The sequence below is a fragment of the Drosophila miranda genome, chromosome XL (assembly GCF_003369915.1).
Source record: "Drosophila miranda strain MSH22 chromosome XL, D.miranda_PacBio2.1, whole genome shotgun sequence".
Taxonomy (NCBI): domain Eukaryota; kingdom Metazoa; phylum Arthropoda; class Insecta; order Diptera; family Drosophilidae; genus Drosophila; species Drosophila miranda.
Genome location: NC_046673.1, coordinates 1,102,087 through 1,129,833, shown reverse-complemented (window position 1 = coordinate 1,129,833; position 27,747 = coordinate 1,102,087). Strand labels below are relative to the sequence as shown.

At 52.5% G+C, this 27,747-nt stretch overlaps 3 protein-coding genes across 5 annotated transcripts; 2 read left to right on the top strand and 1 right to left on the bottom strand.

Annotated features, from left to right (window-relative positions):
• Nucleotides 1-292: 292 nt before the first annotated feature.
• LOC108159550 (vinculin) lies at nucleotides 293-11,866 on the bottom strand. Of its 2 annotated transcripts, none has more exons than XM_017292970.2 (6): nucleotides 11,739-11,866; nucleotides 9,616-9,768; nucleotides 1,954-4,144; nucleotides 1,756-1,886; nucleotides 1,292-1,690; nucleotides 293-1,230 (listed from the first exon to the last, which is right to left on the bottom strand). In XM_017292970.2, the coding sequence occupies exons 2-6, from the start codon at nucleotides 9,670-9,672 to the stop codon at nucleotides 1,123-1,125; spliced, it is 2,886 nt and encodes a 961-aa protein (XP_017148459.1). In that variant the 5' UTR covers nucleotides 9,673-9,768; nucleotides 11,739-11,866; the 3' UTR covers nucleotides 293-1,122. The 2 variants fall into 2 exon arrangements, with proteins under 2 accessions (XP_017148459.1, XP_017148448.1); XM_017292959.2 differs by having other exon boundaries at nucleotides 11,659-11,748.
• An 86-nt stretch (nucleotides 11,867-11,952) lies between these two features.
• On the top strand, nucleotides 11,953-13,596 carry LOC108159564 (histidine-rich glycoprotein). 2 transcript variants are annotated; one of them, XM_033387015.1, is made up of 3 exons: nucleotides 11,953-12,881; nucleotides 12,950-13,017; nucleotides 13,095-13,596. In XM_033387015.1, exons 1-3 carry the CDS (start codon nucleotides 12,774-12,776, stop codon nucleotides 13,462-13,464), a joined length of 546 nt encoding a protein of 181 aa, XP_033242906.1. In that variant the 5' UTR covers nucleotides 11,953-12,773; the 3' UTR covers nucleotides 13,465-13,596. The 2 variants fall into 2 exon arrangements, with proteins under 2 accessions (XP_033242906.1, XP_033242905.1); XM_033387014.1 differs by having other exon boundaries at nucleotides 13,092-13,596.
• A 279-nt stretch (nucleotides 13,597-13,875) lies between these two features.
• On the top strand, nucleotides 13,876-27,507 carry LOC108155398 (protein pecanex). Its single transcript, XM_017286195.2, has 9 exons — nucleotides 13,876-14,743; nucleotides 14,818-15,127; nucleotides 15,196-16,164; nucleotides 16,223-19,429; nucleotides 19,495-20,925; nucleotides 21,105-21,265; nucleotides 21,335-21,734; nucleotides 21,817-24,797; nucleotides 24,873-27,507. The coding sequence occupies exons 1-9, from the start codon at nucleotides 14,591-14,593 to the stop codon at nucleotides 26,064-26,066; spliced, it is 10,806 nt and encodes a 3,601-aa protein (XP_017141684.1). The 5' UTR covers nucleotides 13,876-14,590; the 3' UTR covers nucleotides 26,067-27,507.
• The last annotated feature ends 240 nt before the right edge of the window (nucleotides 27,508-27,747 follow it).

The window sequence follows — 27,747 nt, the reverse complement described above, 5'->3', positions numbered from 1 at the left end:
ACGAGAAAACAGAAAACGCAGAAACGTAGAGAATGACTGTATCTTCTATACTGCAGAATCTAAACCAGATCGTATAATTATTATAGCCAGAATGATGGTACGTAGATAGGTAACGGATATACGAGATTTTTCACTGAATAGCCTTTAAGGATAAAGAGTTCCACAAATTCCATCTAAAAATAAACATATCCATATCCAATGGGGCAAGGCTACCCAAACATTTGATAGACGCGGATCGGTTGGCGTTTGATAACATTTGAATATTTACATATTTATTCAATACTTCACAATATTCCTTTTCATGTTCAGTTTTATTTCAATGAAAGGTACATATATTTCTTCTTATATTGAACATGATACATGGGGTAATGGACTTATTTAGTTGGATAGCAACAACTCGATCTCTGATCGATGCCTCTATGTTCCATATTCTATATGTAGTACATTCGGGGTTTTAGTTAGTTATTGTTGAACACAAACAATTCGCAAGACCAGGGCTTGGGCTGGTGGGTGAGTGATTATTTAAATGCTTTTGTTAGTACGCTACAATTAAAAAAGAAAAAGAGACATGTGGGCTCAGATGCATGTTTTCGCGGAGCAGCATGTGCGAGAATGGAAGGACTCCCTGTAGTACATACATACATACATACATACATACATGCATAGGAACATACATATGTACATATTTATGTATGTGTCTTTAATATATAAATATATGTATATATGTATAAGGCGTATATTTCTATTTCACTTGAGTTGGTCCGTATGTACATACATCATCTCTTTTTCGTTTCATTTTTATTATTATTATTATTTTTATTTCCCCTCTACGTAATCTCGCCTTGCTCGTCTGATTTATTGCACGCTTAACAATTAAATATACAATTATCGAAGAGAAATTAGATTAGGAGCGGGCGAGCAGCGGGGAGCAGGAGCAGGAGTCAGTAGTTGGGCGCATAATAAATAGTTAAGGCACTTACATATTCGTGTTGCAGGGGAACAGATTAGGGGATTACAATTTTATATAGAAGTAGGATTCTTTAAGTTTAGTTTTAGTTTGTATGTTACACAAGGCACGTGGTTCGTGGTATTTTGACCGCCCCAGACCTCCCGGACAAGCACCTAGTACTGGTACCAGGGCTGGCGACGCACCCATTGCAGCCGATTGCTAGTCTGATCAGAGCGGATCTTGATGCTGGCTCCCTCAGCAGCACGTACCGTCTCCTTCACCTGCAAAACGAAATAAAAGAGTCAGTATAAGGGTCAGAGACAGAGAGAGAGACAGACTTACACTCTGCATCAGATTCTGGGCATTGCCCACCAGCATTTCGGTGGCTTCGCGGTCCTCATCTGAGCCCTGGGCTCCCAGCATGGTAGCTTTCACCGTAGATAGGATCTTTAGCTGCGTGCCGATGGTGGGGATACGTTCGCACACCTGCAGCAGGTTGGTACGTATGCGTCGGTCCGTGCACTGGCGCGCCAGCTCCTTGGCGAGCCGCGTTACGTCCTCGGAGGCCTCGGCAATTTTCTTGGCCGTGGCAATCAGCTCCCGCTTGCTGCCCCGTGAGTCCGAGAGCACCAGTTCGCTGAGACGGGCCATCAGTATGGCCATGCGCTTGGCGGCCGCAATGATCTCGTTGTCCTTGGACGACCATTGACGCACCTCTTGGTGCAGTCCCCTGGCGGCAATCTTAAAATGGGCGGTAAAATCACTTATTTATCGTTGTTCAGATCTTTTTTCAAGTCTTTGCTTACCAGAATGGGCTGATTGGCATGCGGCATGGTGCGGAAGACGCCCTCGTCCTCGTCATCCGTCTCCGGCGGCGGCGGCCGCACTGGTGCGAGTCCTTCCCTGGGCAGTGGTGGACGAGGCGGCGCTCGCTCAGCTAGAACAATTTTGGCATCAAAGGGAAACTCTTGCTGATGATCCACTGTGCGATTTTAGCCACTTACCATTCTGATTGGACAGGTGCAGGGCACTAAGCTCCGGAATGGGCGGCGGCAGGGATGTTGGCAGCGGTGGCGGCTGGGGCGGCGCGATAGCGTCGCGCACCTCGCGCACGTCCCCAAGCAGGCGCTGGAAGGAATTCTTCCAGGCAGCGGCCGCGGCCGGATCGGCTATGTTGGTTGCCACCAGCTTGGCGTCGCCGACCATGGCGGGCAGGGAGCGCTCTAGCCTGTTGGCGGCGGCGTTGAGGCGCTCGGTGAAGATTGGATCCTCGGAGTTGTCCGCCTCCTGCTTCGCCACCAGCAGAACGCGGTTGATAAGCCGGGCTATGTTCGAAGTGTTGTCCACCATCTTCTGGGGCTGGCGGGCGTGAATGGCGTCCTCGCAAAGCTTCGCGTACACCTGCATGTGCTCCTCGGAGGTCTTGATGAAGTCGGCCGGGTCCGTGGCCTGGTCGCAGAGCGTGCGCATGCGCAGCACAGTGTCCGCATACTGCTGCTTGAGGTTCTGCAGGTGCTCGTCGGCAGCCTTACTGGCCGGGTAGTTCATACGTATCCGGCCGGCGCTGATCAGCTGTGGCGTGAGCGAGTCCACCTGGGCGGCGGAAGAGAGCAGGATCTCGGCGATCTTCTTGTTCCCGCACGCTCCACCCGCGGCCACCATGCGCGAGGTCTTCGAGGCGCGGTCGCTGAAGGCTTGCAAGTTGTTGGACTTTTGGTTAAAGTTCTGCTCACGGCCCGGCGTTCCCTCAGGCAGCATGACCGCCTCCGTGAACTGCTTAAGCGGTGTGCTGACATCCATAAAGTCCTGCACGATGCGGTTGACGAGCGCGTTCTGGATAGCCGCCTTCAGTTCGTAGAGCTTCTGGGTAAGTTGCTTGGCCGCCTGTTTGGCGGCCGGGCCGGAGCCGGCTGCTTGTCGCTTGAGGCGCTCTACTTCATCGCAGAGCTGCATGATTTCAGCTTTCTGATGGCCGGGGCAGCCCTCGGCCACCTTGCGGCCCTCCTCTACGATCAGGTTGATGGCACGCTCCCCGAGGCCGCCGTCGTTGATCTCCGGGTGCTGCAACCACTTCACGGCCTGCTCCAGGCGGCCCTGGATGGTGTGGGCCGTCTGCTGTACGCCAGCCTTGTCCACACCAAGCACAGCCTGGTGGACGAGGCCCTGCAGCTCACCGAGGCGTTCGCGGATGCCTCGGGCCAGGGACTCAGCCTGGGGTGAGCTGCCCTTGCCCTCCTGGCGCAGCTCGCAGAGGCCGTTGGCCATGGCAGTTATCTCGTCGGCCAGCTTGCGGATGGGATAGGAGTCCTGGGGCAGGCAGCGCTCGGAGATCTCATTGGCATTGTCGATCACCTGCCGCAGGGCCTTCTCGCCGACGCCTCCGCGCAGCGCATATGGATTGGAGAGCCACTCGTTGGCCAGCTCCATTTTGTTGCTGATGGCATTGGAGAGCTTCTTGAGCACTGTGAGGTTGTCCAGCTCGCTGGTGTCCTCGTCGTAGGTGGTTAGCTGCAACACGCGGATTATCTCCTGCAGCTCGTCGCTCATCCTGGCCGCCAGGTAGTTGCGGTTCTCGGCCGCCTCCTCGGCGCCCTTGCCCTGCTGCTCGATGATATGGATGTAGACCTTCATGCTGCAGATGAGGATGGGGGCCAGGGTCTTGACCTGCTCGAGGCATCGCACCAGAATCTCGCTATGCACCTGGTGGGTGAGCTCTTTCTCGCGGCCGCCCACCTCGCGCGACACCTTGCTGAGGCAGGGCGAAAGGTCCTTGAGGAAGTGCACCAGCTGCTCCATGGTATTGATCACCTCGGCCACGGCCAGGTAGTCCAGCACCCGCTTGCACTCCTGAATGATCTTGCGCACTTCACTCTCGTCGAAGCATAGCAGCAGCGAGGAGGTGCCCTGCAGAATGCCGCGGCTCCCCTCAATAAGCTTCTTGCGCGCCGGCCCCGAGTAGGGGTCGGCTCGCAACATATCCGAAGCCTCTTCCAGCAGCTGCGAGGCACCCTCCACGCGGTGCAATGCCGAGGGCATGTCCTGTCGCAGGATCTTGTCGTCCGAGCTGTTGATCGTCTCCCGCCCAACCTTCACTAGGTTGGCCACAGCCGCCGACACCACCTGCACTGGCCGGCTGAGATCTGGCATCGCGTTGCCATCCTCGGCCTCCTCGTGCAAGATGACCAAGCGGGATACCTACACACGCAGCGGGGAGAAGGGACAACGAGTAAAGGATAAGTTAGACTCATTACTTAACGGTTTAACACACACAGATCTTTCGACTGTCTAGGGACGATGGAGAGGAGAACAAAATTAAGCTCCTTAAGGGAGAAGATATGCTGCTCTCTGATTACACATGATACACATCTCTCGATTGATCTACATTGTCGGACTTGACTTCGCTGGATGGACAGAATGTTATCTAGTTTCTATTGAAGATCATTGATGACGCCATCAACTTGTCCACTGGGACAAGTTGTTCAGATGCTGATTTATCACCTGTTGTCAGATGAGAGGGGCAATGGAGTGAAGTCACTATGGGTAGGAGATCAGCAGGTCAGCATCGATTAAGTTCTGTATCGATTTATCCAATGTAGAACTACATGTACAGCTACTCGTACGGGGGATCGGACAAAGGGACAAAAGGGGAGTTCGATTGAAAAGGAGTCAGTTATGTGACGGAATCTGTTTCGATCATACAATCAGACACCAAACCATACAATGTACATACATATGTTCCAAAGGGAATCAATTATCCCTCCATTGGTATCTGCTTTGGTCATGCTTTGGGTGCCTCCTTCCTAGTTTGGAGCAAGCCGATATAATCCTGTGCCGATCTATGGGTCCGCGCAGCCGGCTGTATCACGCAACTCCATGTCGAGCCTGAGCTCCACCCGCTTGGGCGTTGAGCCACGACCCCCACGAAACTCTCCACGACGAGCAGGGGAGCAAAACACGGAGTGCGGTGCGGGAGCTGTTGACCATTAGTACCCCGCGCAATCACCTGATCGGTCCCAAACTAGTCGACAGAAGCAAACCCACTCCGATTTGACACTCTCCATTCATTTACAACTTCAGATAATGAGATGCAGATACATTTAAGAGGCATTTAGATATAGATTCAGAGAGATTAAGACGCATGGGCGAACCCAACAACGCAACAAGGTGCATGGCGTGGTAAGGTCACTGGCTCGTTAGGCGTTTTGGCCATTTATATTTGTAGACAGCCGCAAACTAATCTCTTCATTAAGCTCAACTAATCGAAACCGAGCTGCGCACCAGCCCAAGCTGTTGTACCACTGGGGATTAGGTGGTTCGCTGAGTGTCCACGGGCGAGTCTTCAGCGGGGATTACACGGCCTTACCTCTGCTTAACGGCTGCCAGACCATTCTTCTGAATCTGCTTCTGCTCTTTCTTCGGCAGACATTTGGAACCAATTACCGACATGCCCTCTAATTATTATTTAATTGTGTAATTAAGCGCCGTCTGGCAGTCATCCTCTCCACCAAGAGAGGCCTCCCTCGTCCATTCGCCATGTAATTTTACACGCTATACGTATGTAGGTACATACATACATGTACATATGCATATATGTATACATATATGAATGTAAATATGTACATGGTATGTATGCATGCTCGGATAGAGACATGTACATATGTATGTATGTAGTCGAATCTGTTGTATCAATGTGTCGATTGATGTGCTGAATGATCATTTTTATACCCGATACTCAAAATGAGTATTAGGGTATATTAGATTTGTGGTGAAAATGGATGTGTGTAACGTCCAGAAGGAATCGCTTCCGACCCCATAAAGAATATATATTCTTGATCAGCATCAATAGCCGAGTCGATTGAGCCCTGTCTGTCTGTCCGTCTGTCCGTCCGTCCGTCTGTCCGTCCGTCCGTCTGTCCGTCTGTCCGTCCCCTTCAGCGCCTAGTGCTCAAAGACTATAAGAGCTAGAGCAACGATGTTTTGTATCCAGACTTCTGTGATATGTCACTGCTACAAAAATATTTCAAAACTTCGCCCCGCCCACTTCCGCCCCCACAAAGGACGAAAATCTGTGGCATCCACATTTTTAAAGATACGATAAAGCCAAAAACGCAGAATCGTAGAGGATGACTATATGTTCTAGAGTGTAAAATCTCAACCAGATCGTATAATTATTATAGCCAGAATCAAGAAAACAATTTCATTCTTTCTCGCTCTGTCTCTCTCTAACACACAGGTTTCATGGTCGGCTTTGCCAATTGCAAAATATGAGTTCAAGGATCTCAGAACCTATAAGAGCCAGAGCAACCAAATTTGGTATCCACACTCCTGTGATATCGGACCTTGACCGTTTCGTGTCCAAATTTCGCCACACCCCCTTCCGCCCCCGCAAAGGACGAAAATCTGGGGCATCCACAAATCTCAGAGACTATTAAAGCTAGAGTAACCAAATTTGGTATCCGCACTTCTGTTAGATCTCACTATAAATTGTATATCTCAGAATTTCGCCCCACCCCCTTTCGCCCACACAAAGGACGAAAATCTGTTGCATCCACAATATTGCAGATTCGAGAAAACTAAAAACGCAGAATCATAGATAATGACCATATCTATCAGACTGCTGAATCTGGATCAGATCGGATCATTTTTATACCCAAAAGGAACAAATCAATTTGCACTGGCTACGCAGCGCCCGACGTCACGCTCAGACTGATTTTCTGTCTCTCTCGCACGCACTCTTTGTCGTGTCGTTTAATATTAGCGGCGTCTGCCGGAGGAGAGCCATACTGAATAAGTATCGGGTATAACTGTAGAGTTGCGGTGTCCGCAGCAACTCACAACGTTCCCCCTCGTTTTTAATTAATTTGTTTGCCAGCCACAAAGCAACCCAACTGCCACTGCCACTGCCACCGCCACCGCCACCACGTTCCACCCAACAACCACCCAGCGGATGATGACTAAGGCAATGAGTTTGCTTTTTGGCACAGTTTTCAGACCACAATCCTCACTCATCCGCATCCGTAGCGGTAAAAGCCAATATGCCCACACCTACACCTACACCTACACCCACAAGATCAGCACACAGCGGAGGCCAACATACTAGTGCTTGTAGGACAAATAATACCATCTTTCTCCACGCACTATCCATCCTATAGGGAATATATAGAGAGCACAACACAGTATGTACATACATATGTATGTATCCGTATTCCTATTTATTTTGTTCACATTTGTCTTTAATTCTGAAACCGAGAGACTTCCTAGGGATCTTTTTAGTATCTTTGTTTACTTTTCAGAGGGTTCTACTCAGGTACCATTCCCAACTGCTAGGATTTTTCATTCGATGTTCACGCATAACTGACAAATTTTCGTTCAGGAAGGAAACAAAATTGGTAACACCATTCAACAGCCAACAAACGCTAGCATCAAAACGATAGACTTTTTCTGATAGACTTCGGGATCGTGCAATTTTGAATGAATTAATGAATTTAATGAAAACGGCATGTATAAACGACACCTTAAATGACGTTTAATAAACGTATTATCAATTTTCCTAATGAAATCTTAGTATTAAGGTATTATTATAAGTATTGCTTATATCCCAGATGGGAAGCTTGAGCTGCATAGGCCGGAATTTTCAGAACTGCAAAGTACATATGTACATAACTCCAATCAAGGTGTATAATACTCATATAATATGGAAAAAAGCAGGTATAATACTATTAATTCCGAAAATTTTGGTCTTACGATGGTTTCTTTTCGTTTTATTCGAAATCTGTACACACATTTATGGGAAATTTTTTGAAATTTGGCTGTAGTTGATTTTATATTACTCTTCTAAAATGTATCACATAAAATATTGTCCAATCGGGAAGTATCAATCGATTTTCTGGAAGAATATGTTATCCAACCGGGGATTATAAAATTGTACACTTATATCGTACAGCCGAAAAATGAATGATCTGTAGAAAGGATCATTCTACATGACGCCTACAAATTCGATTAAAGTCTTCGATTTCAATAAATCAATCTGCATTGTATCACATTTGTTAGGCACATTTTGTTACTATTTTGATCGTCATTTTCTGGACGAAAATCGATCGTATGTACATGTGCCTACACCTACACCTACACCTACACCTACACCTACACCTACACCTACACGTACACACATAACTTTGTCCAATTCTTTTCACCTCAGCTATGGTGCACCCCCTCTTGCCACGTCTGTGTCCAAATGTTGCTATGATTTCATGGTTGGTTCGTCGTAAATGTTTTTATTTTGGCGCTTTGTTGTTGGATTCTTTAAACGTATTTTATGCTGCTATTTTTGGAACTCGGCCAAATTTCGTCGTCCACCACCCCCCCACCGTGTCCATCACCCATCAGCTCCTCCGGTTTGTGTTCCTCTTTGGCTGTACTTTGGTACTTTTGTACTTTTGCTTTGCTAGGCTTTTCTTTGCTTTGCTTTGCTCGTTTTTCCATTTTCATTTGTGGCGTTATTAAATTAAAATTCTGCCTGTCCTCAGGCTCAGGTTAGCTGGCTTCTGATCAACATTTATTATTTCTACCTCATTTATTTTTAGATCCGTTAAGTAACGGCAGCAACAATAACGAAAAATAAAAAAGAGAGGCCTGCTTTGGACGTCGAAGCTATTCATACCCTTCTAGATCGATCGGTTTCATGTCAGATCGATTTGCATGTGATATCCATATGTATGTACATACATACATATGTTTGTCATCCAATTTCGATACTCTAAACACTCTGTATAATTTTGCTAGAATAAATCCGCTGCGTGTGGTGTCACACAATCATTAAGGTTCCTTTTTTATCCCTGTTCCACCAGGACACGTTCGGCGAACGCTTCTGGATTATACAGAGGCTAGGTTTCAGATGAATATTGATCGGATCTGTTTTGATGATCCAATATTTTGTATTAAATCGACTGACTGGAGCATGTATTACGATTTTTGGGGAACAACTATTTTTGATTGAAAACAGAACAGACACACATTCGCGTAAACGTCGAATGGAATATATGTACATAACATATGTACTTCTGCTTAACAAATATCTGGTCAAATGAAAATACCCTCTGCAAGGGTATTGAAAGATGCAAAGACAGAGTAAGATGCTGTGCTGATCTTTCAAGTTTGTTTCATCTCATGATGGAAATATACATATGTACATAAATAGACACACATACACATATGTATGAATCTATACATGTGTAGGTATGCATGTTGATGGTGCGAAGAAGATCGGGTGGGTGGGGGGAGGTTGATTCGTGTATATTTAGCATAACATCCAACATATGCCACACAGATGCAGTGCGTCGATGTTCTGCGGCGGCAGGTGAAAATATAAACACACAAACACACACACACACACACACACACACACCAGGATGGATAGAAGGATCGGAGTGGAGTAGAGGCAGTGATACGTATTTCGATTTCATACTTAAAAGGAGAAAGAGAGAAATGCTTTTCTATCTATGTATGTATCTATTTATGTATGTATGGACTTGACTTGACTTGTATTGAACTTTACCTTCTTGGGCGCCAATTTGGCCAATAGTTATAGCTAATTGTGTGAAATTTACTTGAGATTACTTTTCAAACCTCAGCCTGAAGGACCCTTCTCCCAGATATGTATGTCTTACCTGCTGGGCGACAGGATCTAATATGCTTTCGATAGTTTTTGTGTGGAAGACGGGCATTTTGGCTTAGGTCTTCTTCCTCTTCTTGGGATTTTGTTTATATCAAATCTCTCTCTCTGTATCTCTTTTACGGGGCAGCAATTGTGTGCTTGAATGCTGAAAAGAAAGAAAACATTGAAATCAGCCAAGAATTCGTCAAGACAAGATAAGACCGACATCCCAACAGGTTATCTCTGTGTGGATTCCGGACATATCCGGAGCCAGGCGAGCAATCTACCAATCACATGAATACTTTCGCAACAAGATTCCCATACTCCACCCCCATACCGGTATCTAGTTGGGGATTGGGGATGCGGGGCTCAGTTCGCGTTAATACTCAATTCCCCACTCAATATCGTTTGCTTTGCGCTGTGAGTGTACTTTTTCTGGTGGTGTGGTTCTGTTCAGTCTGTTTCGGTGTCTGTTCGTTAATTCGTTTGTATGTTTGTTTGGTTTTAACGATGACGCATCTTGTGAGCTCATTCTAAGGCAGAGCGACATCGATGGCCAGACTGCAACAACACACATACATATGTATACGATTATACCCGTATTATTGGTGACGTGACGCATTAGCCCGAACTTAGGCGAACTATGGGTCCGCACCCTTTGCGTGCTTTAGTCCCTGCCTGGCTGGTGGCTGACTACTCAAATAATTGGCAATGATGTACTACAATGAATGAAACACAATGAAACGGAAAGTGAAATCCCAGCCAAAAGACATTGAAAATACGATTTCCTCCTGAGGTGGCGCCGCGAGGAATAGTGCGTGCAAGAAGATAGTGGAAAGGTTTTCTGTTGTCTCTCTCTCTCTCTCTCTGTTAGCTGTCTGTCCTCCGCAGTTCCTGCGGTTGCAGTACATCTTGGTTTGGATTTCCGGATTGTTGAAACCTTTGCACGCCCGACACTGCCATGTGTAAATATCGAAACATATGTATGTACAGAGATCTTTAAACAATTTCTAGAAATACTTTTTGATGCGCCTCTGCCACTTATGGAATTTTGCGTTCAATTTATTTTCGCCATTCGGCCAGCTCGAAATTCATAAATGTACAACAGCCACAGCCGCCACAAACAATATGTGGGCTGGGGTTTATTGACTTGGGGCTGTTCGCTTATAACCATTTATGGCCAACAAACTGTTGAAACCGATAGGCCACAACCGATGGTGACAGCGGAACAGGTTGATCCGATCGAGGGTCACGGTAGCCAGCGACTGATCCCCTCTCGATCTGAACCGATCCGATTCGCCGCAAGTCAAACCGCTCAGAGGGAAGGGAAGCTCTATAAGTGCCGCTCAGCCAGGGGGGCAGGCCCTGCTTTTTGTTTATTAGTGCAGCAAACGGCTTCATGTGGGATGCGATAGGAGTAGGGAGTCGCCTGTTTGCAGCTGTGGCCCAATATGAGGGGAAGTGATCGTTGTCCGCAGAGCGCACAACAACAGTAATGCATGCGATCGTCCGCGTGCGCGCTTCTCTTCAGCGCACACACACTTGCTCAAATAATTGCCGCTACACTCACACCCACTCATGTAGTATGTACATTGCTTGTGCATGCATATTTAGGGCAGCGCTTGATTTTTAAATATTTGGGTTGTGTGTAAACACAAACGAGGGAGAGGGGGCTCGTTGCTGCTTTTTACATTCACATTTCTTCAATAGTCTCATAAATTTGTATGGTTGCATATTCCGCTTTTGATTCTGCTTCTGTTCTGGCTCTTTGTCATCTCTTCGCACGAAATATTAATCACAACACTAACACACTCTCACATTGAGCGAGTGGCAGCGACAATGGGCTCAGTTCACGTTCACAGATACAACAAGAAACAAACAAAAACGTAGAAAAATGAAAAGCAATGAATAAAAAAAAAAAAAACACAATATTGGGGTTCTCTTCTCGGTTCGCGACTGTCAAATCAACAACTAATTTACGGTCAACGCTCGACAGTGTGTACATATGTAAGTTCATATGCACATGTGTATGTAAATAGGTTCTGCCGCTATTTACTTTTGTACGTTTGCTCTTCGCTCTGGCCGTCGTTTGTGCAGCTGCGCCCCAACTTGCTTGCCCGACTTTTGAATACTGACAGAAAGATTCCGATTCCGATTGGGGGGCACACACTCATCCAGCTTGCGCCATCAGCGCTGACGCTTTTATCGTTGTGTTGCTTTTTTGCAGCTTATTCTTTTCCTCCTTCTGCTTCTTCCACCTCTGCTGATGTTTCTGCTTCTGCTTTCTGGTCTCCAACGTTCTAGCATGCCGTCTCTTCTCTTTCACTCTCTTTCTCACTATATACCGTCATCTGGCCCTATCGATAAGTGATATCGATGAGTATTCGAATTCTAAAAAATGATCGCATTTCAAACGGAGAAATACCTTAAATTGAATAACACCCTCAAAATCCACTGTACGATTGCATAATAGTTGGGCCCCAACGTGCATGCGATCTGTTTGTTACGTCGTACTGGGTTTTCTACAACACCAGTCATGTATTTAACGCGAGCTGCACCATGCAACATAAATAAGTAGGTATTAAACACATACCGCACTCCAGCTTATTTCCGTTGACTGAGTTTGAGCTGAGCTTCAGCTGGGGCTCGCTCGGGTGCAGGTGCAGGCCTCCGTGCCTTCCGTCTGCGTGAGCGAAGAAGTTCACACACAACAGTCGAAGGAAACGAAATAACGGAAAATAAAGAAATAAAAGCAGTTAGGAAACATCTCCACCGATACCCCCATTCCATGTGACGCTGACGATGAAAAAATGAATCTTAATCCATATCGATGCTGATTTAACCTGTTACTTCATCTTGAACAACCAATCGAAACAATCCGAAGGAAACAGAGGATCGCTCTCCTCGAGTGTAGGGTGTCAACGGAGTGCGGCCAAAGTGCTTTGAGGAATTCGCAGTGGCAAGAAACCACCCACAATCCATGAGGCAGCCACATCACATATAATGGAAATTGTGGGTTTTAGTGGTGCGCGTGCGCATGCGCCTGCCTATGCTGCGGCACGGAAGCAAATCCAGCTGCCGGCGGGCATTCCACCAGCCCAGCGCCACATTCCAGCCTAGCTCCAACGGCTAGGTGCTGCTAGCGGGGTAATATATAAATGAACGAGTTGCATGGGGCCAGCCACCAGAGCATTTGGAGCCTTCGCAGCGGGCACATCGTCAGAGTCTTCAACGGCGCATTCGAAACAAAAACCAAGCGACATGGATAATCGGAGCGCGGTAAGCCGGAGATCGAGATCGGAGCAGGGATCTGGATGAAAAAGGATAACAACGCTCTTTCTTTGCAGCTGCTGAGAATCGCTGTCGTGATAGCGATGGTTCTGCTCTTTGTGTGTGTTCAGGAAACGAATGCCGGGTATATATCGAAGCCGGATGGGGGTTGTGGGTCCGGGTTCGAAGGGGCACTCACCTCTTACTCCCTACTTCCAGCAGTCAACAGAAGAAAAAGAAGATTGTGATACACGTGCCGATTCACAAGAAAATCGAGAAACATATCCATACGGTGGTGAAGCATGTGCACCACCACCACAAACCCCTTGTCCTGAAGGAGGAGAAGAAAGTCATCCACGAGGACCATCGTCCCATCCAGATACACCAGACCAAGGAGCTGGTACACCACCACGAGAAGCACGACCATCATGACCATCACGACCACCACGACTACCATGAGCACCAGCTCCAGCACCCGGTGTCTGAGGTAGAAGAGGAGGAGGAAGAGCACATTCACCACCATCACAACTACGAGCACAAGGGCCGGGACGATTTTATCGGCGGCGATGGGAGTAGCAGCGAGGAGCGCTGACTATGCGACGCCTGCACCGAGTGTCGGGACTTAAAGCGTCTGCGCAGACTGATCTTTACGTAAAACTACCCAAAATAAAATAAGCGCCCTAGATGCTGTTCGGATTTCTCATTTGTGATTTTATTAGGTCAAGCCTGCATTATTTGTCTTTTTTTTTTTGTTTTTTTTTTAATAATTTAGAGCGCAGTTTAAGTGTGGCTATGGCGACAATCAATAAATAAGGGAAGATATAAATTAATAATTTAAATTTAATTTTAATAACAGTTCGATAGGTGGAGGACCACATAAATAGCGAAAACGATAGTTGGCTACTTGTATCGTAATTGTCTTCTATCGATACGATAGCAACCAGTTGTCGTCCGCATATGCCCCACCTCTAGATACCAGACAAGATATGAGAAATCACTCGAGGCAACAACAACAGCAATAATAACAACGGGCAGCAGAAGCAGCAGAAGCAGCACTTGCCATCGATAGTTTGCCACCTCTAATACTTTGCGAAAAAAGAAAAGAAAAGTAAAACAAAAGAAAAAATTACAAGATTGGGTGCGATTTTCGATTTTGTTCGTTCGCTGCTGCATTTCACATTCGCGTTTAAGCCGTTGTCATCATCCTCGTTCAGCGGAGCCCCCAGCCATAGCACCAGTATCAGCCTTGCATTCGCTTTCCTCCCCAAGGCAACCACAGCAACGCCTTCGTCCCCGTGCCCATTCGAGTGCCGTTCCAGCCAGCCCCTTGCTTGCCAGCCTTCCTGCCTGCCTGACCTCCAGCCTTCCTGCCAGTGCGAGCCCCTGCTTTATCAGGAAAACCAAAAAACAGACTTCTAACGAATTCTGACTAAGCACAGCGCGAGTTCAAACTCGGTGAAATCGTCGAAAGAGCTTCCCATACATACATAAGCAGTGGCAGCAGACACCGTCATATCCGCTTTCAACAATTAGCGACCAGGGACGGCTCAGTGTGGATACCCGACCCTGTAACCGGCCCAGGCAGGCCCCGGCCCCGCCCCAGGCGTGCAGCAGCCACAGCCCCAGCCCCAGCCCCAGCCCCATCCACAGCCCCATCCTCAGGCCCAGCCCACTGGCGAAGCTGTGCGGGGAACAATAGAGATGCAGTATAGGCCACCATGGGTTCGCAGACCTTGGAGATACTGCGCCAAGGCGTGTGGGCCTCGCTGACCGGCGGCTACTTCTACGATCCGCATCAGGGAGTCTTCTGCAACGTAGTGCACCTGTATCTCTGGCTGTATCTGGTCTGTTCGCCCTTTGTGGCGTACTTGGTAAGTCTCTATAGAATGGAATAAACCATAATCCCTTGGTTTACTCTCTCTACTCCCTCTTGCAATCCTCCTAGTATTTCCCGAGCACTTGGCTGACATGGTGCCTGTACTGCGTCATCACCAGCCTCACCATTCTGATGGTGAAGCTGGCCAACCTGGCCCTGCATCGGCTGTACGATCGGGCTCAGACCATGTCCGAAGTGAACCTGAAGAGCCAGTTCTTCAAGGTGACCAAGGAGACGGAGCCCCGGCATGACGATGAGGGTGGTATCGAAATGAAGGTAATACGGCCCGGCGGCTCGCGCATCTCCGTGGAACAGGCCATAAATGAAGCCAGCGAGGAGAACAGCATCATGTCCATTGACAACGTGAACAGTATCATTGGTGAGTCTTTGAGTCGCACAGCTCCACTGTCGGTTTGTTCAACTTACTCGTTCCTCGGCTGCTTGCAGATCTCAAGGTTGATGTGCATCGCAAGAACAGCTCCGAGTCCATCGAGCTCATGTTCTATGCCCCATCCATGCTGTCCGGCGGTAGCCAGCAGGACCAGCAATCTCTGGCCGGCTCCGCCAGCGTCACCAAATCGATACGGAGCGCGAGCGCCGCCACCAGTGCCGCAGCCCAGGCAGATCTCTTTAGTAAATACCTTACCGTCTATCCCGAAGTGGTGGAGGCGGCCGGAAGTAGTGCCGGCAGCGCCGACGGTTGTGCCAGCAGCGGCGGTGACAGCAGCAGTATGGTGCCACGATCCGGAAGCGGAGCTGTAGCATCAGCAGCTGGCGGAGGAGTCTCCGCGCCCACAAACATCCGCACTGGACACCTCTCCCGCAAGTGCTCCGAGGTCTTCAGCCGACGCCATCGACGTCGTCTGGAGCGCCAGAGCAGCCTGGATGCCGCGGCAGCCGCCGCGACCATCTCCCATGACCAAAGGCTGATGCGCAACCAGTCGGACACGATAGCCACAGCTGCCCCCTCCTTTCTGCACTCGCAGCCGGCGGGCAAGGCCCGAGGTCAGGCCAATGCCAGTTCCCGCCAACATTTCATTGCCAGCACACCGGCCGAAGGTGGAGATGGAGACACCGCTACTGCCTCTGGGACGGCATCTTCCTCCACAGCGGTGGTGGTGATTGCCCCACACTCGAATTCCGGCTCAAATCCAGGCCGATCGTCGCGCCTGCAGCGGCACCGCAGCTCCGAGACCCACGACGAGCGCCTGAAGCACCAGAGCCGCGGCGGGCTCTTCCAGCCGATCCTGCACCACCAGCATCAGAACGCGGCCAGTAGCATCGGAGCCCTGGCCGTGATCGGCGGCAACAGTGGCCCCAACGACGTGGAGGACATGGAGCTGGGGCTGGCCCGAAACTCGGGCAGCGGCGGAGTGTCCGACGCCTGCACCCGGGCCCTCCAATCCTGGATACTAGGTAAGCGCATGCCACTGAACCAATGACTGTCCTCCTCTAATCCTCTCCAATCTTTCAGATTCCTCGTCGGATGTGTACCTGGAAGACGATAGCTATACCAAATCGGATCTGGGCATCGAGCAGCCGCACCTGCCGACGTTCCGCCGCTCCCACCTGCACCATCGGTACCACCACCATCACCACCTGCACCACCACCTGGGCGGAGGGGCCATTATCCGCAAGGATTCCACCAGCACCATGTCGGCGCTCCAGCTGGCGGGTGCGGCTCCGCCTGATCCCACTCGAGGATCGACTGGAGGAGGAGTCGGAGGCTCTGGCTCTGGCGGAGCTGCAGGTTTATCTGGATCTGCTGCGGTTATGAAGGGACGACGACATTCCAATGCCACCAGCTACCATCACAAGTACAGCGGCCAGGCCTCCAAGTCGGCTCTACTGTCGGGTGGAGGCCACTCGTCGACAGGAGCGGCTGCTGGAGTAGGTGGCAGTGGTGGTGGTGGGGGGCAGCAGACTGGCGGCGTGCGGAGAATCAAAAGCACCGCCCTCGAAGTGCTCTGTCCGCAGCCGTCGGTGTCCAACCTCAGTCCGCATCCCAACAGCGTGGAGGCCATCTCGGGCCAGCAGCAGATGCGGAATCCCCTTCCACCGCCGAGCAAGAGCCTCGTCCGGAACCAGCATCTGAACCTCTACACCTCCCAGGGCTATGCGGACTCTAGCCACCCATCGGGAAGAGGAGTTCCAGGAGGAGGAGCGCCAGGAGGAAGCACCTGCAGCAGTCTCTTCTTTGGCAGCTCAAGCGCTTGTGGATCCACGACAGCCCTCCTGTCTGTCGACCCCCCCGTATACCCCATAGTGGAGCATTCGGAGAACGAGAAGATCGGCCGCGGGGAGCAGCCTGGTCCCCCTCAGCAGGAGAATGGACATGGGAATGGGAGTGAGAATGCCGAATGCGATGACGACGAGCTGGACGACGTGCCAATTCGGCGACGGACCCGCGCACTTGGCTGCAGCCAGACCCACCGCAGCGCCGAGTCGGATGTGGGTGGGATCCTGGCCGACGACGATGATGATGTTTTCAAGGACTTTGACGACAACCTGGAGCACATACTCACTGAGCTGCAGCAGACCCACAGCCAGTTGGACGACCATCTCAAGAGCTGCGACATCTCTGCCGCCTCCTCCCACCACCAGCACCACCATCACGATCAGCCCCATTTCCACCGTAAACTGGCTCCAGCGGAGGGATTGGGATGTGGAGCAGGAGGAGGACCCGAAGCCACTGTAGGTGACGACGAAGACGAGGAGACGGAGAACAACACGGGCTCCCGTTCGCCGCTACTCAGCGAGCGCAACCGGCAGCAGGCGTCGCTGCGGGAGATCGTGGCGGACAAGATGCTGCGCCAAGAGCTCACCCAGTCGGGAGTGGGAAGTTCCGCCTCCGGATGTGCGATGTCGTTGGTGCATCTACCGGCGGCTCAGATACATCCGGCCCATCCAGTCGCCCAGCCCATGCGCAGCGAGGCGGACTCGGGCTGCCCCTCCAGCGACTGCGAGCAGGTGAGTGCCAGCTCGAAGGACCAGCTGCTGGCCGGCATGTGCATGGAGCATCATCAGGCGAGTGTCCTGGAGCTGGACGAGGAGCAGCCCTGCACCTCAAAGATGGCGGCCAAGAGTCTGGGGGCCATACCCAAGGTCGTCAAGTACCGGGAGGTGGACGAGCTGCGACGCCGCCGCCTCGTGGGACTGGGACTGGGATCGGAGCAACAGGACGCAGAGGGCCCAGCGATGGCTGGCAACGAACTGGCCCTGGTCAAGTCGCAGTCGAAGCTGCAAGCCGCCGCCTCTCGCAACTCCTCATCATCGAACTCGACGCACAGCATCAGCCTGACGGACAGCCTCACAGCGGACATCCACAAGATGCTCTGGCTGATGCATGGCGGGGCTGTCGACGAGCGCGGGCGGCCCATTGCGGGCATCGCCTCGGACGGCACCCCCATTCCGGCCAGCAGCAGCCTCGTGCCGCCGAACATGTCCAGCGCCCACTTTCAGTTCTACCAGGACGCCATCCAGGCCCTCCAGGGCACCTATCCCGCGGCCAGCTCCATAGAGCACATGACCCACATCGAGCGAGCCCTCGCGCGCGACAAACTGCGGCTGGACGCGAAGCTCATGTGCGAACAGCTGGCGGCCGCCGCCGAGGCCAACTCCAACTCCAACACGCACTCGCACTCCCACTCGCAGGTGACCAACGCCTCCTCTACGTGCAGCTCGCAGCCACTGCCGCAGCCACAGCCTGGATCGACCCTAGGCATGCTTATGGGCGGCGGTCCCTCATCGCGACACGCCTCCACCACCGCCTTTTCCGTGCAGGGCCTGATCAACGTGATCCGGAGCGATGCACTTCAACAGCTGCACGACGCCGTGGCGGCCAATGCCAGCCTCCACGAAGCCGCCTCCGGAGTAGTCGTATCGGGCGGAGGAGGAGGAGGCGGTGGAGGCGGCGGAGGTGGTGGTGTGCTCCAGGCCTTGGGTCTCGCGAACCACCCCAGCAACCAGATCAGCCACATCGGCCACATGAGCCAGCCTATTCTGAACGTGGACGGGCACTTTGCGCCGTACTGCGACTACTGGCGCCCCGCCTGCCTCCTGTCCGCGGCGGAGAAGCCGGCGGCCCCGAAAAGCTTCTACAAGTACCGCTTCAATTGGTTCGGCCAGGAGCGGGAATTCAAGATCGCAATGGACCGACTGGAGTTGCTAGCACTCTTCGACCGCGACCTCCACTGGCTGCACGTGCTCCTGGCCAGCGTGCTCTGTACTCTGGTGGCCTGCCTGGGGGCGGCCATTCTCCAGCACGACCACTACAAGGATCTCTGTGCCCTGCTCTTCTGCTCGGTGATCGCCGGGGCCCAGTACTCGCTCGTGAAAAGCGTCCAGCCCGACGCGGCCTCGCCGGTGCACGGCTTCAACAAGACGGTAGCCTACTCCCGCGCCATCTACTTTTGCCTTTGCGGGGGCCTGCTCCTGCTGCTAAAGCGCTTCGACACGAATTACGCCGCGAGGCCACCCGATCGTTTGACCTTCTTCGGGGTCCACTACTCGCCCGCGGACCTGGTCGGACTTCTGCTGCAGACGCTGTACGTCCTGCTGCTGTGCTTCCCCATCATCTTCTCGGTGGGGCTGTGCCCGCAAATCAACACCTTCCTCATGTACCTTCTGGAGCAGATCGACATGCATGTCTTTGGCGGGAATGCGGCCAGCAGTCTGCTTGGTAAGTCCATCCACCAACCCATAGTGCCCCTGCTCTGGCTAATCATACTATTATATTCTGTGAAGGTTCCTTTCTTTGCGTCGTACGCTCTGTCCTGGCCTTGATGCTCCTGTACGGACCCCTGTACGGTGCCTTGGACGAGCAGCGAGGCACCCAGTACATCCTGTTCTCGATATTCTGCGCCATGCTCATCCCCCTGGGCTACCATCTGTCGCGCTGCGCCAGCGACTTTAGCCACCTGTGGCGCCTCATCAAGACCTGCATCGTCAGCACGTACCGCGATGACGATGACGAGGAGGAGGACGAGCTTAGTCATGTCCACACTGCTGCTCCCACTGCCACCGCTGCCACCGCCATCCAGCTGGCCAGCAGCACTCCCAAGCGGAAGAGGCAGCAAGCGGATGACAGAGCAAAGGCAAAGGAGGAGCCGCCGCAGGAGCAGATCGAGCTGGGCACGCTTGAAAAGCAGCCGGATGAGGAGCCGGAGCCGGAGCCGGAGCAGGAGCAGGAGCAGGAAATGCAAAGCAAGTCGAAGGCCTCCTCACTGGGCAGCAGCCAGCAGATTGCAAGCAGCAGCAAGCGGCCCATAACCGCTTCCAGTTCGTGTGCCTCAATAGCACAAGGAGAGGCAGGAAACGAGGCGGAGGCAGAGGCAGAGCCAGATGCTAAGGCTGAGGTTCCTGGGGAAGGTCAGGCACTGGACATGCTGACCACACCCCAGCATGAGCATGAGAATGAAATGGGGGACTCCCACGAAACAAAGCTGGCCACCACAGAGGAGGCCGAGGACAAAATGTCCTCGTCATCGACCACCAATCCCGTAGACATGTCCACCCTGACCGCTGGGGCGGGCACCGGCAGGGAAGAGGATGTAGAGGATGATGATGGACACCACCAGACGACCCATGGCGAGGAGAGGTTGTCCAACCAGCAGCATCAGCAACAGGAGCAGCAGCAACCCACCAACTGCACCACGGAGGCCAGCGACAGGAGCAGCAGCAGCCGAAGCAACAGCAGTGGGAGTGGCAGCGGGAACGACTTGCCCGATCCGCTGCCCCGGAAACTGCAGGCGACGGTGACGACGCGACTGAAGAACGACCTGGTCGTGATGACGCTGCTGGGGGTCAGTGTCCTGGGGCTGCACTGCAGCACCGTGTTCACCGTGCTCCAGCCGGACCTCAACGTGGTGCTGTACGTGTTCATCGGAGTGCTGGGCTTCCTGCTACACTATGCCGTCCCCCAGATGCGCAAGCACATGCCCTGGCTCTGCTTCGCCCGCCCCCTGCTCCGGCAGCGGGAGTTCGGCCAGTTCGAGGTGACCAATGCCCCGAAGATCATGTGGTTCGAGAAGCTCTACGTCTACCTGAGTGTGCTCGAGCGGAACGTGCTCTTCCCCCTCCTGGCCATCTCATCAATCACCGCCGACTCGCAGCTGATTGTCGAGAAGTTCGGCCTGCCCTGGGGCACCCTTATCGTCTCCATCTGCGCCCTCAAGTGTGAGTAGTCCCATCGCATCCCATCCCCTCTGTCTCTGTCCATCAGTCCATACAAATATGGAGATTCGAATATGTAGATTTATAATTGTATCTCTTTATAATCCATCCCTGTCTCTCTCGCTCTCTCTCTCTCTCTCTCTCTCTCTCTCTCTCTGTCTGTCTTGGTCTCTCTTTCGTAGTTGTGAGGAACGCGTACTCGGATCCGACAAACCAGTACCTAATCATCATCTTTACGGTACTATTGTTCCGCATCGACTTCGCTATGGCCACAGAGACCTTCATCATCGACTACTTCTTCGTGTCGCTGGCCTTTCGCAAGTGCTGCGACTTTCTGCTAAAGGTAAGTGCATTTGCAGCCCCTTGCTCCGACACCCGAATGTATTCCTATTCGCAATCCATTCCCTTGCAGCTCCAGTTCATTGTCACCTACATCGCCCCCTGGCAAATCACGTGGGGCTCGGCCTTCCACGCCTTCGCCCAACCGTTCAGCGTGCCCCACTCGGCCATGCTCTTCCTGCAGGCTGGCATCTCTGCGCTGCTCTCGACGCCGCTCAATCCGTTCCTGGGCAGCGCCATCTTCCTCACCTCGTACGTGCGCCCGATTAAGTTCTGGGAGCGGGACTACAACACGCGCCGCATCGATCACTCCAACACGCGGCTCAGCTCCCAGCTGGAGCGCGACCTGGGGGCGGACGACAACAACCTGAACAGCATCTTCTATGAGCATCTCACCCGCTCCCTGCAGCACTCGCTCTGCGGGGACCTGCTCATGGGTCGCTGGGGAAACGTTAACCAAGGGGACTGCTTCGGTGAGTGCCATCGGCCGTGCCATCTCAACTCGTCGTCGAATCTCCCTATATATCGAATCTTTCAAAACCACTTAACTTGCAGTGCTCGCTTCGGATGATCTCAACTGCTTGGTGCACATCATCGAACTGGGCAACGGCCTGTGCACTTTCCAGATGCGCGGACTGGAGTTCCGGGGCACCTACTGCCAGCAGCGCGAGGTGGAGGCCATCACCGAGGATGTGGAGGACAACGATGGCTGCTGCTGCTGCGATCCTGGCCACCTGCCGCGGCTACTTAGCGCCAACGCCATGTTCTCGACCCGCTGGCTGGCCTGGCAGGTGGTCGCCGCCCAGTACGTCATCGAGGGCTACTCCATATCGGACAACCTGGCCAGCGCCACCCTCCAAGTGTTCGAGTACCGGAAGGTGCTCATCACCTACTACATCAAGAGCATCATCTACTATGTGGTTAGGAATCCCAAGCTGGAGCAGTGGCTCGCCTCGGGCCCCATCCAGGATGCGCTTCAGCACACGCTGGGGCGCCAGTTCGTGGACCTCGATCCTGTTTTCAACTTCAATCTGGACGAGGACTTTGACTTCCGCGCCGTCGGCATCACGCGCTCTAGCTTCTGCTACGTGTACCTCAAGTGGATAAACTACTGCGTGGACATGCGGCGAGATGCGGCTGCCTCTTCCTCCATGGCGCCACGAGCCCCCCCGCCAAGCACACCAGCTGCCGCGCATGCAGTCCCTCAGCCCCAACCGAACTCAACGCCTGCCCACAATGACTCAAAGAGCACGCCGAACCTCTCCTCCCATGGGGGCTCTACCGGAACGGGCTCCGGCCAGTCCAAGTCGCAGTCCCAGCAGCAGCTGCGCAGCGGAGGAAGGACTCAAAAGTGTGCAAACCAAGACGGAGGTGGAGCTGGAGCCGCAGGCGGAGGACTAAGTGCCGCAGGAGGTGGTGCGGGAGCCGGAACAGGAGCGGGAGTGGCTGCTGGCGGGGATCAGCTGAGTGGGTCGCACAGCTTTGCCAACATCTCACGCCAGACTTCCGAAAGTGCGCCCGGCCTCGGAGGCTACGTCACCTACAGGGACCAGAACGTGTTCGTCAAGCTGGCCAAGGCCACGACCACGAACACAGTGACGACAGGAACAGGACTCCAGGGACCAGGAGGGGCCACGTCCATCATGACGACACCCAGCGGCAAGACGCTGCGCAAGGAGGATTCAGTGACGACGGCAGAGAGGGAGAGGCCTGTCCCACTCAAGCTGAAGCTGGCCAGCGTGGGCAAGGACGCGCCGCTGGTGTCCCTGTGCCTGGCCTTGGGTCTGCTGGCCCGCCGCTCCTTGGCCACCGCCTCGCACAGCTCCATGTCGGGGGTGGAGTTCTTTCTGCACGGTCTGCACGCCCTGTTCAAGGGCGACTTTCGGATCACGTCGCCGCGCGACGAGTGGGTCTTCGCGGACATGGAGCTGCTGCACTCGGTGGTAGCGCCGGCGGTGAAGATGGCGCTGAAGCTGCAGCAGGACCACATCACGAACCCGGACGAGTTTCTCGACCCGCACGCCCTCTACGAGGCCATCGACAACTGCTCCAAGGAGCTGGTGATTTCCCACGAGGCTGATCCCGTGTGGCGAAGTGCCGTGTTGCGGGGAGCCCCCAATCTGCTAGCCCTGCGCCACGTGATGGAGGACGGCTCGGACGAGTACCGCATCATCCGCCTGACGAAGCGCTTCCTCAGCTTCCGCGTGATCAAGCTGAACCGCGAGTGTGTCCGCGGTCTGTGGGCGGGCCAGCAGCAGGAGCTGATCTACCTGCGCAACCGCAACCCGGAGCGGGGCAGCATACAGAACGCCAAACAGGCCCTGCGCAACATCATCAACTCGAGCTGCGACCAGCCCATTGGCTACCCCATCTACGTGTCGCCGCTGACCACCTCCTACGCGGACACAAACGCCCAGCTCTGCCAGATCATTGGCGGGGCCATCACGCTGGAAACCATCCGGCAGACGGTCCTCGGCTGGTGGCACCGCATCCGCGAGCGGTGCCGCCAGGGCTGCAGCTCGGGCTCGGCCCTGGAACAGAACTCTGCTCAGCAGCAGCCGCAGAATCCCCTCCAGATGGGGGCCACCTGCAACTTTGGGAGTGGCGGCAGCGTTGTGGGTGCCACCTCCACGGCCACTGCCGTAGGAGCATCCACTGGATCCGGAGTAGGTGTGAGTGTGGGCGTGGGTCTGGGTCTGGGTGTGGCTGCTCCTGGCACCGCCAGCAGCACGGGTGGCGAATCCGGTGAGCTGGCGCCCGTTTTCATCTCGGCCCCGCTCTACAACACCCTCACCGTGAACAGCTACTACGGCGTCCGTTCCAGCAACGTACCCGGCTCCCTCGCCACCCACAACGGTAGCTACGTGAGCGACAGCCTGGCGGTGGTGCGCGGCGGCCTGGCCGTGATGCCGGTCAAGCCCACCTCGACAACCCTCATTGCGGGCCTGCTCAACCGGGAGCGCGACCAAGAAACGGCGGCGGCAGCCACTTCCAGCACGGGCTCGGGCTCCACCATCACCACCAGCCTCAGGGCCAGCAGCAGCAGTAGCGGAGTGCGCGGCAGGAGCCAGCTCCAGCAGGCGGGAATGGGAACCAGCAGCAGCAGAGGCAGGGATCACGAGCGAAGGGCCACCCTGCCTATAGCCAATGGTGAAGGACCAGGAGGAGGATCAGATTCGGGCAAGGAGCTGGCCATGCCCTACACGCAGTTAGACCACGACCCGAGCCCTCGCAGCGGCAAACTGTCCTCTTCCTCGGGCAGCCTTGGACTTGGCGTGGGCCTGGCCATAGGCAATATCATAACCACGCCGGGAGACTATCCGCGGAAGACGAAAGGCCCCATCTGCCTCACCTCCGCTCCGCTGAGTGGCGAGCCGGGAACGGGACCTGGACCTGGACCTGGATCTGGAGTGGGAGTAGGACCAGCAGCTGGAACGGGAACGGGAACAGGAACTGGGCCATTGGCCGGATCTGGGCCCACTAGGAAGCCGCGCATAGAGATTTTCAAGAAGGTCATCATAGTGGATGAATCGGGGGTAAGTAAGAGTAAGAGAGAGCACAGCTGGAGAACTGCGTACTGTACTGATTTGCTCTGATTGATCCGTTTGCAGATCTACGACTGCCTGGACGTCATTGGTGCCGTCGTCTGGCCGAGCGAACTGATGCGCAACAATGGAGGCCGCCTCTCGTGGAAGGACTGGGAGCCCAGTGCAGGGATGGTGGGCCATGTGGTCCATTGCTGGGCGCCCAACCACAAGGATGTGCGCTTCCGCTCACATGTGAACCGCTGCGTGTACCTCGTCGAGATCGGGGACCACTACGTGCCCGTTGAGGAGCTGGGCCTGCGGGAGTACAACCAGATAATGAGCAGCTCCGATGAGATGGCCAACTCGCGGCGCAGCTCCATCCAGCGCGAGTTCCACGAGTACAACATGCAGCTGAAGCTTTCCGGGCTCACCCCCATTATTGGAGGTCGGTCGTCGTCAGGCAACGCAGGTGCAGTGGCAGGGGCAGGAGCAGGCGCATGCGAGTCAGCCAGCAAATCGCACAAGGCCAAGATACGGGCCGTGAGCAGCAGCAGTTCTGAGGACGAGAGCACGCCCTCCGCATCCGCCCGTGGACTGCCTGGCCTAGGTGCCAGGTCAGCGACCGGACCCCACTCCGCCATCGACTTGATGAACTTCAACACCCTCCTGAGCATGTGGAAGCTCATGGCGGACAAAAGGAAGCAGGCGGCAGCTGAAGGCTCTGGGTCCACAGTCCCGGATGACTTCGAGGGATTCGATTATGTTGGAGAGCTGTCCCCGGAACTGCTCCAGAAGCTGGACGAGGCTGCTGCGGCCCAGGAACAGGAGGAGCAGGAAGGACCCGACCAAGCCCAGCCCCAGGCGGTGGAGCAAGTGGTAGCTGGAACCGCGCATGTGGATGAAGAGGAGACAGAGCAGGAGATGAATGAACATCCGGACCACCCTGATTTGGAAGTCGATGAGACGGATGAGGTGCATGTGGAACTGGGACAGGAGGAGGTCGTTATAGAAAATCCAGAGGAGGAGATGCCACCCAGTGGCACAACCCCACCCTCCCCACCTATTTGTAGCCATGTACCTCGACCTGTACCTGGCCCGGCCACTGACCCAGCAGTAGGAGAAGAAGAAAGCGAAGAAGAATCGAAGAGTTCCACCATACAAGTGGAGTCGGAGGACAAAGCTGAGAAGGAAAAGGGGAAGGATGCGGCACAGCCGGAGGAGGCGAAGAGCGATGAGACCGAGATGGAGAACGAGAACGGGAACGGGACAACAGTCTAAGGAACAAAGGATCGTGGACACATGACTATATATCTATAAAGATTTGCATTTGTTTGCCAAGCAGACGGTGCGTGCACCGCACACAGACGCTCCCTTAGAAAGACACACATGTAATACATATCAGAGAAAGAGAGAGAGACACAGAGAGAGAGAGAGAGAGAGAGAAAGAGAGAGAAAGAGAGAGAGAGAGAGAGATAGAGATAGAGATAGAGATAGAGAGAGAGAGGGAGGGAGGGAGAGAGCGGTAGAGAGAGAGAGAGAGATGTGTGTGTCCGAGAGTGTGGAAATTGGAGCCAGGAGCAATCGATGCGACAACAACAACAACAATTGAGAAGCACTTCCAAGAAATCAAAGTAAAGTTTATAAAACGACTGCGTTTAGTGTAATTTTGGTTACCGGTTATCGAAATCTAAATCGCGATCGAGATCAGATTGTATAAGTTCATATTTGATATATACCAGACTATATAGACATACATATATATACATGGATATAGATACTAAATTCGCACGAGTGTAAATACCCACTATATAGATACATATAGTATAGATACATATATATGTAGATAGGATTAGATTAGGGACAGAGAGAGATTTGTTATATCAGCTCAGCGCTTTCCTTGCTCGAAGGTTCTGGGCCTGTGTCTGTATCTGTGTCCTGTGTGTATATACAAAGGTTTGATTAGCTTTTTCACCATCTCTATTAACCCTAGATATGCTTATCTCATATACCGTATACCATATACTATATATGTATATGTATATAAAGAAACAAATTTACAATAATTATGATTATGAATATAATAGAAATTATTAAGATTTTATAGGAGAAGAGAAGGGAGGAGGAGGAGGAGGAGGAAGAGGAACTACGATAATTCTAAAGAAATACCAACAAACAATACATTTTTAGTATTACAGAACACTTTATAGATCATACTAAACATATACATATACTCTATTGAATATACATGCATGCATACATACATACAAATAGCAAACACAATTAAAGAGCGCGAATCCGGGTGAGGATGGAAGGGGCAGAGGCAGAAGCAAAGGCAGAGGACGAAGCTCTATACCTGTTTCTAAGAAATATTTAACTAATAATTGTTATAACCCAAAACCAAATGCTTCTCACATGTATTTTTTGTTGTTCTTCTCCCCATGCTAGCCAATATTCGTGCAGATATTAAGCAAACCTAAACAAAGAATTTATATATATACATATTTATATATGTAATCCATACATACATGCATACGTAAATTTGTGTATGTATAATATGCGTACCTATAATTTAAAGCTTAAAGTTAAAGAACCCAAATTCACCCATCCACCCCTCCACAATCCACTCCACCAACATACATCCGCACACAAAACATACCAAAATAGACAGAAAATCTATAATATGGAAAACCATATATAAAATAAATTGAACATCAACTTAGCGAGAAGATGCAAACTAAGGAAACCACTGAGCACACAGATGGAGCAGAGCAGAGCAGGAACGAAGGGATTCGAGTTACAAAACCGCATACAAACGCGTATGAAACACACACACAACTCCTAGGTGTAAGTAAGCGTTGATGGGACAGGAGAAACAGGAGAAGGTAGTAGCATAGGAGTACAGGAGAAAGTGGAATGAATGACGACACGACAAGCTCTCACGTTGCCTTAATATATTAGA

Bases quoted from the DNA above. Each gene is read 5' to 3' on its own strand.
- LOC108159550 (XM_017292970.2), bottom strand. From the start codon at position 9,672: ATGCCCGTCTTCCACACAAAAACTATCGAAAGCATATTAGATCCTGTC. The intron at 1,691-1,755 runs GTAAGCAAAGAC...GCCCATTTTAAG, and splicing joins ATGCCAATCAGCCCATTCTG to ATTGCCGCCAGGGGACTGCA. The intron at 1,231-1,291 runs GTAAGTCTGTCT...TTCGTTTTGCAG, and splicing joins CCCAGAATCTGATGCAGAGT to GTGAAGGAGACGGTACGTGC.
- LOC108159564 (XM_033387014.1), top strand. From the start codon at position 12,774: ATGGGGCCAGCCACCAGAGCATTTGGAGCCTTCGCAGCGGGCACATCG. The intron at 12,882-12,949 runs GTAAGCCGGAGA...CTTTCTTTGCAG, and splicing joins ACATGGATAATCGGAGCGCG to CTGCTGAGAATCGCTGTCGT. The intron at 13,018-13,091 runs GTATATATCGAA...CCCTACTTCCAG, and splicing joins GTTCAGGAAACGAATGCCGG to CAGTCAACAGAAGAAAAAGA.
- LOC108155398 (XM_017286195.2), top strand. From the start codon at position 14,591: ATGGGTTCGCAGACCTTGGAGATACTGCGCCAAGGCGTGTGGGCCTCG. The intron at 14,744-14,817 runs GTAAGTCTCTAT...CAATCCTCCTAG, and splicing joins CGCCCTTTGTGGCGTACTTG to TATTTCCCGAGCACTTGGCT. The intron at 21,735-21,816 runs GTGAGTGCCATC...CTTAACTTGCAG, and splicing joins TAACCAAGGGGACTGCTTCG to TGCTCGCTTCGGATGATCTC.